Source organism: Lissotriton vulgaris, chromosome 10 (assembly GCF_964263255.1).
Source record: "Lissotriton vulgaris chromosome 10, aLisVul1.2, whole genome shotgun sequence".
Taxonomy (NCBI): Eukaryota; Metazoa; Chordata; class Amphibia; order Caudata; family Salamandridae; genus Lissotriton; species Lissotriton vulgaris.
The window spans coordinates 35,392,442-35,409,592 of record NC_141698.1 but is presented as its reverse complement, the minus strand read 5'-3'; the positions used below and the strand labels follow the sequence as shown (position 1 = coordinate 35,409,592).

Genomic DNA, 17,151 nt, shown 5'->3' with positions numbered 1-17,151 from the left:
TCAGCTTGACCACGCAAGCGACTTACCAAAAAACACACTCCTCAAGCACTGATGTTGTCCAACGCATAATTTTAATGGTTAATCGTGACGATTAGTTGCTTGAGACAGGTATGCCGTGTCCCTGGTAATTCATTTACATGCTGTAATGTGCCAAAATAAATTAGAGACCAAACTGGAGTGTAATAACAAAAATAAAACACACTTCGAAATGTGCGTTAGTTGTATCTTAGAAACATCATTCCGTCGGACTGATGTGCCTGCTTTACTCTGAAAAATACGAATCCTATTGAATCTAGCATCAGAGTTGTGGCACATGCTCCAACTCCTTGAAAAATGAAAAGCAAAATATGAACCATGAAGCGGGATGGTGCTGAACAAACAAAAGCAGCGTGTGCTGATCTAACATAGGTCGCCTGGGCTCAAAAAGCAAATCATTATAAAAGTGTTTTTGCACACGCTACCTTCTTGTTTTGAAAAAGCAAATGGTGTCAGCTGAGCGAGATTCGCTTGAAAAGCACAGAAACACCACATTCCGAAAACACAAACCGAGTTGGAAAAACAATAGTACGCTGAAACTAGTGTAAAAAGAGGGAACAAGTACAAGCAATAGGGCCAGTCACCATGGGAGGGAACCAAGCACCAAAAAGATGGTGAAATGCAACCAACACACCACTGAAAAGCCAGCATTTCAGAACGGCACACAAAAAAACGAATGAAAAATGATGGGCATGCTCAAAGTCCATAGGGCAGATATAGCATGTCTCGAAGAGAAAGTGGATGTGCTGCCCAGGCGAGACAAAAAAACACCCTACTGCTGATTATGACTGTTCTCCCAAAAGTGCTACCCACCAAGACATAACTCTTAACAAACTGAGAATATGCAAAGAAATGGGAATAAAAGCCACCCAGCAGCAATTGCTAAAGAGACCTACTAATAATACATACATTAGCAGGGCAGCGGACCCACACCAAGCTCTGGTATCACTAACCATTAACTCACAACTCATTAAAACTAACATACGCTTCTGACTGACCACGTGCAGCCACTAAACTCAACTTTGGTGTGTGATATAAAACTTCTGGAAAGTCCCACCATGGCGTACGTATAGGTGATGAGATGCACAAGTCGGGGACATGCAGGAGCAAATTTGGCGGCTCTACCACTGTACCTGAGAAGGGCCACCTGCAGCAGCGTCTGACAGCAAGGGGGACCGGGAGCTGGCACGCACACTGCGTGGGCCAGGCTGTGCCTGATTGGACGGGGACGGCATTCTGCAGCTGGCGTACTCTCCTGTTGAAGTCTGAAATACTAAAAGAGAAACAAGAGATCAGTCTCACCAAGAATACTGCATGCATTATTAAAATGTGTTTTAAAAAGAGTGTCAAGGAGAGTATTGCAGCTTAAACATTCACAGCATGATAGCAGCTCACAATGCAAAACCAGTAGGTAAACTAGAGGTGGGCGAGCCACTGAAAGCTCGAGCCAGGCTCGAGTCTGAAATCTGGCTCCGCTCAAAGTTCTGTTGAACGTTTGGCTCATTATAGGCTCAAGTTTCCACGTGGCGTTTGCCTGCCTTCCTCCTCCTGCTCAGAATGTGGGGTTACGGCCAGTGCTGTAGACTGTGAAAGTGAGCAACCAGGCTAGAGTCTAAGCATCAGATCACCATTCTATGATTTTGGGCAAATCATTAACCCCTCCCTTTTCATTTCTAATAAATAGTTCACCCTACAGTACTATAATGTGCCCTATCAGTATAAAGAAGTCCTCCCTTTAAAGAAATACACTTTTTTGAAGCAACGTTATCCTATTTTAAGTGAATTTTGTTGAGCGGTTTACACACCTCGGCTCAGGCTTCCGAGACCATTGGGTTCTTTCTGGCTTGGCTGTCCCTGTTAATTTGTTGGTTCATCCGCTTCTATAACAAACACACAAAAGAACAGAAAGGCCAGTGTTGTATCTTAGTTTGAGTGCAATGCATCTTCTGTGTTTATCTGTCTTGCTGCTCAGCCAGTGTGGGTGAACAGTGGAATGTTGGTATGTGTGATGAGATGATAGAATGTTGGGGATGCCTGGTGGATGAGGGTCAGTTGAGAGATTGGGCTGAGCAGCAAGGGATCTACTCCTGGTGGGGCTTCTGTAATCCTGTACTGAAGATCTGAACTTCATCAATAAACCTTACTTGACTACTATACCTAGGCTACAATCATCACTTATTACAGCCAGTCACCAGTACAAGGTTCCATTCCCAAATGGCATACCAAATTCTGTATTCTCTCCTGCTTGTAATAAACTAAGAGATGAATACTTCAATTCTTACCAGAGGAGAGTATTTCACTAGGGTGTCTGGAGTAGAAGAAGCAACTGGCGATGGAGAAGCAATGGGCGACAGAGAAGGATGGTGCGGGGAAGCAACACAGGGGGCAGGGGAAACGGAAGCAACAAGTAAGATGCTGTTGGGGTGAGGAGGAGAAGCAGAGGGCATTGTAGAGCAGGTGGGGAGAAGCAACAGTTAGGGGAGAGCATGAGAGCGAGCACAACACGGAGGAGGAGTAGCACATTGGCGATAGTGAGAAACATGCAGTACAGGGGAGAAAAGTACACATGGGAGACAGCTGGAAAATACATGCACCCTTGTGGCAAAACATAGAAGTAGTGCTTGAAAAGCAAAGAGTGGAATCCTAGAAGCCAGCCAATCACAAGAGATAGTAGGAGGCTATGCTACAAACACAAGATTGACAAGCTGACGACCAAGAGTACCACCCTCCTGTACGCTACAGTGAAAGTTCAACACTTCTATATACACCCAGATCTTCCCACAAAGGTGGGGGATTAGGACTGTTCTTAATAAATTCCTGCTTTGCAGATATCCTACAACCAAAACATGGGCAATTTCAAGAGTAAAATTAATGCTGTGTTGCAGCTTCTTGGTTTAGTCTTATAATGCCAAACTGCATGGTAGACCCCAGTCTCATTCTAATCTTTATCTAACTTTTCACGATTCTATCTCGACCCTCTACTCATATGACACTCTTTTATCCACATACTTCCACTGCCCACAACTCCATCCTCCACCCTGATTTGCAGAATAAAGACCAACTCGACTGACTGCTACACACTTAAAAAAGTCTGACTGCATACCTTGATAAGACCTACTTTCATGTTTTCAGAAGTATGCTGATGTCAACCTTTAGTTCCCACTACCTCACATCTACCACAAAGCTCTTTACCACTCACAGCCCTTGATCATTCTGGCTATCCCATGCTCAATAAATGCTTGCAAGTAATGAAATTGTACGCAGGGTGAAAGTTCCACACACAGAAAACCCTATCTGCACTCCCAAACCTTCCCCCCCTAAAGCTACTCCCATGGTTAAATGCCTCTAGTTCTCCTAAATAATACCACAGAGAGCAACAACACGGTCAATGATTTTGCTTACCCTCAAAAATCTCAACTATCCGAGTCCCTCCTTTCTCTGATCCCAACCTCCACTGATCTACCACACAGAACATTTCGACTCGTTCTTTTGGATCTCCCAGGTTCAAAATGACAACAAGAGGAGGAAAATCCATTGCAGTCATTGGCGCGAAGGCATGGAATAAGTTACCTCCACTCCTGCGTCAATCTGCAACTGAGCAAAAATTCAGAAAATAATTAAAAACATGGATCTTTTCCCTGCCAAACTCCGAATGCATGGGGCTTCTATGATCAGCCTCATAGACAGGTAGTCTTCCATAACTCTTTACTGCCTGCTGCTTTCCAGGAATCTAAGCGCCAAGATACTCCCTGGAGTGGTAGTGGGCTATATAAGTGCCATCTCACATCACATCACGATCTAAGCAACCAATCCACTGTGCCCCCGCAAACCCTTTCTCTTCAAAATTGCTGAAAGCCTGCTTCACCACTTTCTATTTAATTGGTGACTTTTATCTAGATTTAATTCTAAATGCTTCCAGTCTGATGTTGTTCTACCCTTATTTGAGAAGATAACCAGTGATCCTCCTTCCTCTCTATGGCAGAAACTCAACCTAGTCATCTCTTCTACCATCAAATGCCATGTAGTCAACCATCTCACTTCTTACTAATCATGTTTCAATGTTTTAAATCAGTTTCAAGCTGCCTTTCACAAATGCTGCACTGTGGAAACACCAGTCACCCATGTTACAAAAACGTTCTCACCTCCCTCCATCAAAACGTCACTTCTCCATTCGTATTCTACTTTATCTGTTTGGCTTCTTCGACACAGTCAATTACTCCACTATCCTCAGGATCCTCACCTCACTCTGTATTAAGAGCAAGGCATTAAGTGGTTCTTGTACCTCTCTAATGACTCCTTATTTTGTGTCCTGCTCATTGTTCCTCTGAAGCGTTACCACTCTAACAGTAAATGTACTAATGGACTAGTCCGAAGACCACTCTTATTAGCCCTCTATATTACATTTTTGGTGATAGAATATCCTGCTTTTCCTTCTTGGAGCATCTATATGCTGAGGACACTCAAATCTTTTTCTTCTGCCGCTCCTCACAGTTCATTCGAAAGCAAAACTGCTTGGTCTAAAACAGAAATTATTAACCTCCTTGAACCAGATACTCCTACCTCTTTGCCGCTCCTATTTCATCATATGTGCAAAACGAACTACACTACTGCAGGCACCCCAGGAGTAGGCTTTACCCCCCCCCCACCCATGCAGCTTAAATCCTTTTTCTCATACTCCACAACTTCTGCCTAAATTCAACTGTTATACATTATGAAGAACAGAAGTCTAGCTCATTCCAATTGTCGGACTCCCCTTTACAAGTCCTTTCCACTTGACAAAATCTTAACTCAGCATACTATGTAACCTGCCTTATCGCCAAATTCACTTCCCCAATATGAAGCAGATTGATTTGTCTGCAAAAACACAGGGCACAGTATACACACAGGATGCCCACTCCTGTTTTGAAAACCATTCATACCATTGCTTCTCCTTACCTCTCAATTCGCCTTGAACTGCACATCATCATATCCACTGTGGTCTGCCAATTTTCATCCCCACAACGCCTCTCAAACTTAAAACACTCTGGCAACTGTGCCTTTGCTAGCCAAAGAGTTACTATCAATTGGGGAAGAGGCCCAATAGCCACAACAAACAACTGGTGAATGACTTGCTATACAGTAATGACAACAAAGACACGGACACCTATCAATCAATCAATCAATCAATCAATCAATCAGAGTACTTGTAAAGCGCGCTACATACCTGATAGGGTCTCAAGGAGCTGAGGGGTGGGGGTGCTGCTACTGTTCAAAGAGTCAAGTCTTGAGGAGTCTTCTGAAAGTGAGTAGGTCTTGGGTCTGCCATATGTGGGTGGGGAGGGTGTTCCAGCTCCTGGTGACGAGGTAGGAAAAGGATCTGCCGCTGGAAGTCGTACGTTGGATGCAGGGGACAGCGGCGAGGGCGAAGCTGGCGGAGCGAAAACGGCGGGTGGGGGTGTGGAAGTTGTGTCTGCTGTCGAGGTAGCCTGGTCCGGCGTTGTGTAGTGCTTTGGGTGCGTGGATGAGGAGTTTGAAAGTGATCCTTGTCGACGGGGAGCCAGTGTTAGCTTCTCAAGGTGGGGGTGTTATGTGGTTGCGGCTGGAGACGCTGACGATCAGTCTGGCGGAGGCGTTTTGGATGCGTTGTAGTCGTCGTAGGTGTTTGGCTGGGATTCCTGCTTAGAGTGCGTTGCCGTAGTCCAGTCTGCTGCTGACAAGGGCATGTGTCACTGTTTTTCTTGTTTCGGTCGGGATCCACTTGTAGATCCTGCGGAGCATGCGGAGGGTGTTGTAGCAGGAGGGCGAGACGGCGTTGACCTGTTTGGACATGGAGAGGGAGAAGTCGAGGATGAATCCTAGGTTGCGTGCATGGTCAGAGGGTGTTGATGCTGTTCCCATTGTGGTCGGCCACCAGGAGTTGTCCCAGGCTGAGGGGGTGGGTCGGGTGGGTCCGAGGATGAGGACCTCCATCTTGTCCGAGTTCAGCTTTAGACGGCTGCTCCTCATCCAGTCGGCGATGGCCTTCATTCCCTCGTGGAGGTTGGTTTTGGCGGTGTGTGGGTCCTTAGTGAGTGAGAGGATGAGCTGGGTGTCGTCGGCGTAGGAGATATGTTGAGGTCGTGATGGCGGGCTACTTTTGTGAGGGGGGCCATGTAGACGTTGAACAGCATCGGGATGAGCCCTGGGGGACGCCGCAGATGATGCCGGTGGCTTCGGAAGGGTGGGAGGCGGACACCACCCTTCTTTCTAGAACTTCTAGACCACAGGATATCTGGGGCACACTCCAGACAAATCTACTGAAAGCAGATACTTACTAAAGGTTGTTGCAAGTTCAATTCTAGTCAATGTGACTTTCATTTAATTTTTCCAGGAATTAATAGTATTACAAAACAATTTCAATTCTATATCTAATGTAATGGGCAAGATCTTAAAACAGTCGATCTTGTAAACTTGTCGAAAATATACAGCTGAAGATACTAATCTTGTATGCGGATCCTTCAAACTGAGCCATCACTACGTGGTGTTATTGCAGTCAACCCTAACAAATTCTATTTAAACTCACCCTTAAATCCCATTTAGAAAAAAAATGTCATAATGTTATATTTTTCCTTACAGACTAATGCAGACAGTGTATTTATGAATTTACTATAAGTATTATGTGATAAAATACACTACCATGATTGTACCATTAGGTGACTAACATTCCACTCAAACAGTACAGCTGTCTGGTTTGCTAACAACATCTTGGGGGAATTCGGAAAGCTTCCCTGGGAATGCATTCCGCCCATGGCTCATCACTGGCTTTGTTGTTTGTAACTCACATTTGCTTGCTTTATATTTGATGGCTTTTTTGTTAGGCTGTTCAGCTTAAGTGTGTCCCTTCCATGGGCTTTATTTACTGTAATTGTCCACAACTCGCATTCTTTAACCAGGCCTTTAAACCTTGATCTTATCTTGTCAAATTTGCTGTGCATTCAAAGACAGCGGTCAAATGGCAGGCTCTGTCTTCTGAGGGAACTTGGCGTTTACCTTTCTCTCAAACGTCAAAGTGAGTGGATTTATGTGACAATCATGTTGGCTAATGGGGGTTTGCTGGAGGAAGGCTGTGCAATGTTATTTTTTCTAGCACACAACAAAATGTAAATGTCGGTTAATGAACTGTGCAGATTTTTCAGAATATATCAGAATATGGAAAGCACTAATGAAGCACTTTTTTTGGTAATTCTGAAGTATGGTGGAAACAAATATTTTAATACTATCAAAACAAATTAATATACTAGGTGATGATATTTCCACACCCTATCGATTGTGTGCTGTATACTTTTATTAGTAAAACTGTATTTCTGTGCAAATGTAATGATCATTTCAATTGAAATATGAAGTATGTAATGGCAGTGTGCTACCACACCATACATACTCAACTTTAACTCTGCCCCACTCCACTCTATGTCACTCCACGATATCTCTGCACTCTACTCTGCACCATTCCACCCTACACCAATGCACTCTACTTCACTATGCACCACTGCATTCTTTACTACTGTACTCTACACTAATCCAGTCCACTCTACTCTGTACCACTCCATGCCACTCTGCTGCAACACCGTACTATACACTGTACCACTGCACTCCGGTGCACTCTATGCCAATTCACTCTAATCTACTCTGCATCCCTGCACTCTACTTTGCACCACTCCCTTCTACTGTGCACCACTCCACTATATGCCACTTCACTCTACTCTGAAACAATCTACTCTACACCACACTATTCTTCTCTGCACCAGTGTACTCCATGGCACTCTAACTATACACCACTGCACTCTACGGCAGCCTTCTCTGTGCCACTGCACTCTGCATAATTTCACTCTACTCCACTCTACTCTGCAACAATGCACTCACCGCCACTCTGCAACACTGCACTCACCGCCACTCTACTCTGCAACACTGCACTCTCCGCCACTTCTCTGCAGCACTGCACTCTCCTCTGCACCACTCTACTTTATGCCACTCTATTGGACTCTACACCAATGCATTGCATGCCATCAGACCCGCTGCAGCAGTCGATTAATTGTTACAGCTGTCTATTTATCAATTACGCAATTAACTTACGATGTTCTGATGTCTGCATATTGTAACCACCTTGGCTGCCTAACAATTTTTCTTTGTTTGTATATATGTATGTACTTTAATTAAACGATCTTGCATTATATGTAAGGCGCTCTAATACGTTAGGGTGTAGCTAGCACTATATAAAACTTAAAATTAATTATTTATACACTACTCTGCATCACTATACTCTACTCCAATCTACTCTAAGCCACTCTACTTTATGCCACGTCACTCAATCTACTATACGCCACTTTACTCAAAACCAATACAACCTATGCCAGTCTACTCTAAACCACTGCAATCTACTCTACACCACTGCTCTCCGCACCACTTTACTCTGTGCCATGTTACTCTACACCTTCAGCCCCAGTATGCAGAACTGCATAAACGTAGCAACATAAGGGAATTGCTAGTATTCAAACCCTACTATGGTACGAGCCCTGGCATAATTAGAGATGCTATATTATAACTCTTATATAATGAGATTGCTGCTGTAATTTGTCATAGCAAAAGGGACAAGTGAATTTTGTTACAGGGCAAGTAGATTTATGAAGCAACCTGCCCCATGGACAAGTAGATATTTTAATAAACTCCACACCCCAGTGTAAACAGAAAAGAAATGCTACTAAACTGGTGGCCCATTTCAAAGAGTACTAAATCATGGCCAAGTGGATTATATGGGGACAACCAGAGCAGGTGCTGCAACTGAGGATATGATTGAAAGGACCATTCTATTATAAAGACAGTCCTGGATTTCTTATTAAGAAGCAGATTTTGGAGGCCCTCAAGAGAACATTGACTGGATTGTGATTTCACAAATAGAGCGAAATAATCCCTTTGGAAAAATAAAGGATATGAAATGTCTATGTTACTTATTAAAAGCAGGTGCATTGGAGGCTGACCAGACGTTTCAGTAACAAAGACAATCCTGTTGGGGGCTCTACCATGTTAGAGGGTGCACATACCACCTTCGTCTGAATTATTAGCAAGGAGAATGTCACAGACCTCATTTAACTTTGCACAACCCCACCAGAGAGTTGTCTTCAATACATGAGAAAATAATAACCTGTCCACAAGCTCACCAACACCCAAAATGCCCAACAATGTATTCACCATCATCCAAAACCACTGAATTCCATATGACTGTGCAAAAAAATCTCCTTTCTATCATGCACTTTCTATTGTCAAAGCCAACAAAAACTAAATTACAGCTAACTGTAGTGATAGAGGCACTCTTGTGATTGAACACCCTGTGATGACTGTTGACTACCATTATTTTAACTGACTTTAGTGTGTTATTTTATCCTAGCCTGAATGTACGATGTCCTGCATATGCCTTGCTTCTCTTACATGTTTCTTTCTTGTAATCTTTCAGTGGGAGCTGTCACGGAGTAGACAGCCTTGCCAAGAACAGAACGTGTGGGATGTGCATTTGAAAAACGTGTAAGGGAGAGAGAGTTGTGAAATGTACTTTTTGGTCTCGAAGTGCAGTGTTGTGGGCAGTGATGCACACACGTGCTCAGTGTTGTACCTTGAGAGATGAAGTATGTGAATCTATAAGCAGATGTGCACAATTGTGCATTGTGTTGTACATTGATGAAAACTATGAAGTTCTTACTATTGGCTTTGACATGGCCTCATGTCATCTTGTTTTTTTACTTTTTCTTGCTTCAGCTTTTTTGCATACACAGTAGTGCTTCCAAGGTATTCACGTTTAAGGATTGTTTTTTGTTTAATGTACTCTGAAAGGCTTTGTGAGCTTCATCAAGATAGAGGATGGAACATGCAAGATTTGGAGAAGGGGACGTGAGAACTCCTTCCTGCCATGGGAGTGCTTGCTTGAAACCTGACCAGTTCTAGTAAGATTCCTCTGGTGCAGAGGGAGGTCTTTCCCGAACCTTCTAGTGTGTTTAAAGCGGAGAGTTGTTGACTCAGAAACCAGGAGTTTGGAATCTGAGTGGGGACGGACGCGTATACTTTGGAGTGTGGAACTCTGGTTGCGGAGGCTCTCAACCACGGCTGTTTAACTTCCCCAGTCAGGAGTGGGTGAGATGCGGTGTGGGTGAAGTATTGAGTTTTGGTTATTGCCACTGTGATGTTTGGCCAGTGGCTTTGATCATTTGATGTATTTTCTTTGTGATGTATGAGTGAGTCAAGAAGCACCTCCAAAGTAATCATTTGATGTATATATATCTTTTTTGTCTCTTTCAGGATGTCCTACTATATTTGCTTGAGTCTAATTTCATATTATTTGATTGCTTAAATATAAACATATATATCTCTTTGTGTATTTGAATCTTGTGCATTTGGCATCTGGGAAAGCCTTTCTGTTAGAGAGCATTGTGTAAAATAAAACCCCAAGCCTTATTCTAAAAGAGAGATAGCCCTTGCATTTTGTAAAATAAAACCCTTTTCTAAAGGTGTTGTTTGTTTTGTGTAATGTCTCCTGCTTCGCCTTGTGGGTTTGGGCTACAGTGTGGATGATTCTGTATTGTCTGATAGGCGCAAGCAAGACACTAACAGAATAATAAACGTGCAAAAGAGAAATTGTAAAACAAATAATAATAATAACAAATAGCCACTGATCCCTGCCTTCTATCACATCAATAGCTCTCTACCACCAAGTACATCTCAGGCCTTTATAAAACCACACTGCCCTAAGTTGAACTAAGAGGTCCTGAAAGAATGCACTAAGTTCTTGGATATGTCCCTAAAACACCTAATAAGGCTGTACATTAAGACAGGTTCAGCTTTAGACACCTTAAAACAAGTCACCAACACACATTTACTCAATCATAAGGCACGTGATATATGTGTGCTAATATTTTGAGACAAAGCATTGTTGAATTTTTTGTTTTTCCATTCATGTCAAAGGTGTAGTAAAAGAAGCTAATTTATAACAACTGACCACTACCAGAAACTACAAACCTGGCACCAGCCACCCGTCCTCCAATAATATACTTTCTGACTTCTGCGAGAGACAAATAACAGACTTAATCTCCCTCAAAATCTAATCTCCCTCAGAATCTAAGATACTATCATAAAAGCACCAAAAATGCTCATTGACTTCATCATGACCCTTTTTTTATTCAGCAGTTTTAACTGCGCCAACCAAATGGGTGTCAAGAGTATGGGACAGTAATATTTTGTTTGATGAGATAAATTACACAACAGTAGAAAGAAAAAAGTGGTAGATTTATAAAAACAAAACCAGGAATAGGACATCAATGGGTGCATTGGCACATGACAAAAGTAAAAGAAATGGGAAAGAGATGTATAGAGGAATGGGGATGTCACAAAAAGCAGAAGACAAAACGTCAGAGTGAGATGGTGGAGCACACAAGAGCAAATTACAGACAATGGTAAGAATGGACTACCTACTGTATGGAAGCTATGAAACTGGAACTTAATAATCTAAGCAGCATGAAGATGCATATCTTAAGACAGACAAAGCCTATGTGTTGCAACTGTACCTATCAACCAATCAATTAATCCATCAGGGAATTGTAAGTGCGCTACTCGCCTGTGAGGGTCTCAAGGTGTTGAGGGGGGCAGGGGTGTGCATAAAGATGACAAAGTACAGAACAGATGTGCAAATATGAGCTATGTACAGTAAGATGACAAAGAATACGTGTGTGAAGCCTTCAATTGGTGGCAGTAGTACTCCAGAACACAGGGTCATTTCATGAGAAAGTATGTTGAGGTCTCTGAAGTATGATATTTTGAGATGGAGCGCATACGTATTTCTTAGGGTCCTATTTTGACAGAACAGCTGGAGCTTTGGTGTGGGATAAATGGTTTACTACATAAGGCCTTAAAAGCACGATAAGTAGTCTTGTATATAGGACAATCTTTGTGATTAAGCCACTTGTGTACTATCACTTGAATATCCAACACCTCCCCCCATTGGTTCATGTCATTCTTCTATGGTCACTGAACAACTTATGTCATACATACAAGGATTCCACAGTTTCCAGTGACATACCCATGTTCGAATTACCATCCACTTAGAGGTAAACTACGCAACACTGAAAAGAGTATTCTTTTTTAAATCAACTCTTTCTCTCAAATGGGAAGCACATAGATGAAATTCAGTTAACAGAAACGTACTCTGCAAGAATATTTATCCATGCAAATCTTGGACCCACAAATGTGTACCAATAGAAAGAAATGCAGTCAATTCACATATTGTATCAATAAACACAACACTGAAAGAGGCTGCATGAGCATGGCCAACACTTAACACACCTGGCCAACGGATACTATATATAATAAGGGTAGAATTATTGCTACTCCTTAGCATAATATGATCTAGATCAGGGCTTCCCAAACTTTTTAGAACGAGAAGCTTTCACGACCCAAAAAGCTTTGCGTGGACATGAGGTAGGCGATTTTTTAATGTAACTAAAGCATTGAGTATCTAAACCCCGTAGCATTCCTAGATCAAATCACTCACATACAGAGTACCACAGGGCTCATCCCTAGCCTCACGCTTTCCAGTTCTGTCTTCTTGCCTTGCTCACTCACACCTTTGCACTCACATTTACATTCTGTATTGACGACACACATATACTGTTTTCTCTTGATGATAATTCCACCAGCTCCATGTCTACCTTTCAAAGTTGTTTACTCAGAGTAATTGATTGCATGGGGAAAAATACTCAAAAACTCAATACAGAAGAGACTGAATCCATTCTTTTAAGGAGAAAACTTCATCACCCAAATGTAATCATTCTTTGACCTATTCAATCTTCTGTTACAGGTCTGTTTGCCCATGCCCAGAATTTAACTTTCTTGTTGTTTCAAAATCTCTTACTCTGCTCACATCAATGAACCCTCTACTTCCTAATTTTTCCTTTTATAAAACTCTACAGAAAATCCGTACCGGGCACAGCTTTTAATAGCCAAGCTACCATTATAAGCCACTTGGACTCTTGCAATGCTTTGGTTCTAGACCTCCTCTTACAATCGTTGGCATCTTCAGCGTTTACAGAATGCTGAGGTATACCTCGCCCTGGATTGTCCTATCTGCCTAGCTTCTTTGGAGGTTCTCAAAACGTTGTACTAGCTTCCAATACCATAGCAGAAGAGCTTTAAGTCTCACTGCATGGCACTCTGAACTTTTCATGGCTTTGGACATTGATATCTTCAGCTCACATTTTTCAGCTATCACACTACTTCCTCTTTAGGGCCTGGTGCTGCCAGACACTTAGGCCACGATTATGAGTTTGTTGGAAACCTTGTGCTTTGTATTGCATTAGATAATAAGCGATACCCTGGAACACGGTAAATAGCACCCAATATGAGTGTCTGGGCACTAACGTGAATTGTGGTGCATGCTGCACCAAACTCCATGTGGTATGGCATATGCCGTACACTTTTTCCCTATTAAATTCTGGCAGGTTTAACATGTCAAAGGTGAATGAAGAGTGAAGTGTGAACTGCACCCGATAAATAACACTCAAGTCTTAATTCCGACCCCTGTGCAAACAGGGGTTTAAGTTGGATTAAGAAAGCACTGACCCTCTTCTTATCAGGGCTTTATTGGTGCCTAGATTCTGCCATTATAAGACCAAAGGTAGTGCTTTTTCAACTTCTGCAGTCAGAAAGTCAGAAAAATCTTTATTCAACGATTGAAAATCATCATAAAAGTACATATATACAATAAAAACTTCATTAAATAACAAATCTAGACACTTATTAAAAACCAGGGTACAATATTATGCGGCAAATTATAATATACATTCATTCCTTGACACTATTCTCTGGTGATTCTTAACCTTACTGCCACTTTAAAAAAAATCGTCATAGAGCATAGTGTCCGCATATCATTTGCTCTTTGTAAGAAAAGTAAAGCAGTTTTGGCATGCCGGAACTTTGCCTCTTTCAGGATAGCCACCAAACATTTTCCTCGGGGGCATTTTATAGAAAGGACACAAAAGTACAAAATGAAGGGTGTCCTGCGGAGACCTATTGTCGCAGCCGCAGGCACCCTTCTGCTCAATTGTTAGCATACAACCAGATGGATAAGACAATATGTTCGGCAACAAATTGAGCCTAAAACGACACATTAAAAACAGATCCTGCGAATTATACATTAAAAATAGTAAGGTTCCATACCCACATTATTGCTCACAAGGCGATGTGCAATTACAGATCTCTTTAACAATTCCAGACCTGCTCTACGTAATGCTAACTTTTCAAGCAACAGTTTTTTCACTTCTAATTTACAAGAGGTAGGTGTTGCATTTGGGTTGATGAAGAGATCCTTCCGGTCAAGATCCTCTAATGTGGCCTTGACATAATTTAGGCACGGGATCTGCAACCCATTGTCCCTTTGTAAGCAATCTGTTATAATTACTCTGCTTAAATCTGCTTCATAGTTTGACCAGATTCTAAGCCTTCTAACTTCTGCAGTCAATCTCTTGAACTCCCTGCCCATCTCCAGGCCAGCACACAACCAACTGTGAACTTTGCGTAAAGCACTAAAAACAATGATGATACTCTTGTTAGAGAACTAAGACTAAGAGGCAAGTCAGCGGTCATGTGTGCCCTATATGTAGTTTAGATATTTATTATACAAGGAGCAAAAGTTAAGCCTATTAAATCAAACGCAATTTTTTTTGCATGCAGACATTTTGAACTGACATATTTAAATTAAAGGTGCTCTTGTATGTGACAATGAGAAGAAATGTGACTGCAATGAAATATGTATCTAAGATCACACATTTTGAGATTAGTTTAAAGTAGGTGGGATAGATTATTCAAGTCACTAGAATGGCAGGTCTGGTAAAAAAATGTCTAGGCTTGGTGTTGCAGAGAGGTGTATCACATGTCAGCAGGGATTCAGAGGGTAATATGGGAGCCCTGGGGTGAAGAAGGTAGCAGAAACACAGGGTGCAATAAGTGACCTTTGAAAGGGACTGGGCAAAGGCCCCACAGGTGCCTATAGTGCGTTCTGTTGGGGACCTGAAGTGCAGAGGGTTTGCAGGTGCATCACAGAGCTGAAAGATTAAGAGATTAATGTGGGAGCTCTGGGCGAAGAGGGTAGCAGTGCACCAGGGTGCAGAGGGTTTAGATAAGGTCCCGCAGGTGCCTATGGAGCTCCCTATAGGAGAGGGAATCAGGATGCGAGGGGTTCTGGGAGGAATATCAGCAGGATTCGGAGGGTGATATTAAGAATTTTGGTTGCAGAGGTCTGCAGGAGGGTGGCACAGCTGTAAGATTCAAAGGGTGATATGGAAGCTTTGGGCTGCAGAGGGTCTGCAGGAGAGAGGCACAGCTGCAGGATTATGAAGGTGATATGGAAGCTGTGGGGTGCAGAGGGTCTGCAGGAGAGTGGCACAACAGCATGAGTCGGAGTGTGATATGGAAGCGTTGGGGTGCAGAGGGTCTGCCCGAGGGTGGCACAGATGCACGATTCAGACGGTGATGTGGGAGCTTTGGGGGTGCAGAGGGTATGCAGGAGAGTGGCACAGCTGCAGGATTCAGACGGTGATGTGGGAGCTTTGGGGTGCAGGGGGTATGCAGGAGGTTGGCACAGCTGCACGATTCTGAGGGTGATATGGAAGCTTTGGGGTGCAGAGGGTATGCAGGAGAGTGGCACAGCTGCAGGATTATGCAGGTGATATGGAATCTTTGGGGTGCAGAGGGTCTGCAGGAGAGTGGCACAACTGCATGATTCTGAGTGTAATATGGAAGCGTTGGGGTGCAGAGGGTCTGCACGAGGGTGGCACGGCTGCAGGATTCAGAGGGTGATATGGAAGCTTTAGGGGGAAACGGTTCACAGAGATGGAGGGTGAAGAGGGGGCTCTTACAAGGGTCCAGGAAGGGCCCCATGCCCAGCTACTCTCCCTGGGATCTCACCTGTCACGGCTCGGCCGCCTCCTCTACTTCCGGTCCGGCGCCGGTTGGTGACGTCACAACAATCCCAAAGCTCTAGCGCGCCACGCCTTGCCGGACTCCGCCCCCAACCGATAGCCCCGCCCCGAAGTTATGACGTACGACGTGGACTGTGGCGTGCGAGGAGAGGGGATGCAGAAACTGGTGTCCAGCGCGAGGCAGCAGCTGCTGCACAGTGCACGAGATGAGCAGAAAGAAAAGGGGCAAAGTAAAGAGTATTAAAAGAGTACAAAGAGAAAGGGGTGTTAAAGAGTAAGACGGAGTAAAAGGCAATGGCAGCAAATTGAAAATAAGAAAACACAATAAAGCAGACTGCATGAAAATGACTGACCTACTGGAGAGGGGCAGAAACGGAGAGAAGCCGCATGCATACATGCCAACATATCAGAACAGGAAAGGGGGAGATTTGAAATAAAAATACAAATCGCAGTAATGTATTTTCCCATTGATTTCTAGTGAAGCGGAGGCAATTTCAGGCAGGGCACAGCTACAATATTACATTTTCGACTTCAAAAATCGGGACACCCATAAATATGGTTGAATGTTATGTATTAGAAAGACTGACACAAAAAATAAGGACCACGGCCAAATAAAAGATTAACAGTTGTAAGGAGGCAGAATTCAAACCAATGGTGTTGGTGTTTGACAGTAGAGTTGGAGTAAGTAAAAAGAGTAGCAAGAAGAATTAAATGCAAATTGTTGATGATAAGAGTTGTATAGTGTTACATGTTTAATTTGGGTTATTTCGAAGAACAAAATTAAGGTTTGTTTGCTTATATGGTCATAGTATTATGGGTCTGGCAGAGCTTTCTCCGATTTTCTTTAGGCAAGACTATGCTGGCCATTTGTTGTCGTTGGGCCCAGACTTGATAATAAATAGGACTCCAAACAAATTGAATGTATTTATTTGTAACATGCCTTTTCATTCTTTATTTACTTTAATTAATAGCCATGGGCCGTTAACCCAGCTCTCAAACATATTTCAAAGTGCTTTCTATTTATATGTGCTGTTCGCAGTATGTACAGACAAGGGCTAAAAATACCAGCTTTAGGTGATTTTTTTTTTTTTTGTAACATTTTTATTTTGCAAAACACAGAGAGGAAAAAAACAGTGAACAAAAGGTA

The 17,151-nt window shown here is 42.9% G+C and overlaps 1 protein-coding gene across 1 annotated transcript in view; it reads right to left on the bottom strand.

Annotated features, from left to right (window-relative positions):
• HDAC6 (histone deacetylase 6) overlaps positions 1 to 16,050 on the bottom strand; it is a 167,787-nt gene extending 151,737 nt beyond the window's left edge. Inside the window, exons 1-2 of the mRNA XM_086940369.1 lie at positions 15,991 to 16,050; positions 1,170 to 1,309 (exon numbers count right to left, since the gene is read on the bottom strand). Coding sequence (XP_086796495.1) covers positions 1,170 to 1,271 — 102 coding nt within the window. The 5' untranslated portion in view covers positions 1,272 to 1,309; positions 15,991 to 16,050. The remainder of the gene's footprint in view (positions 1 to 1,169; positions 1,310 to 15,990) is intronic.
• Positions 16,051 to 17,151: the final 1,101 nt, after the last annotated feature.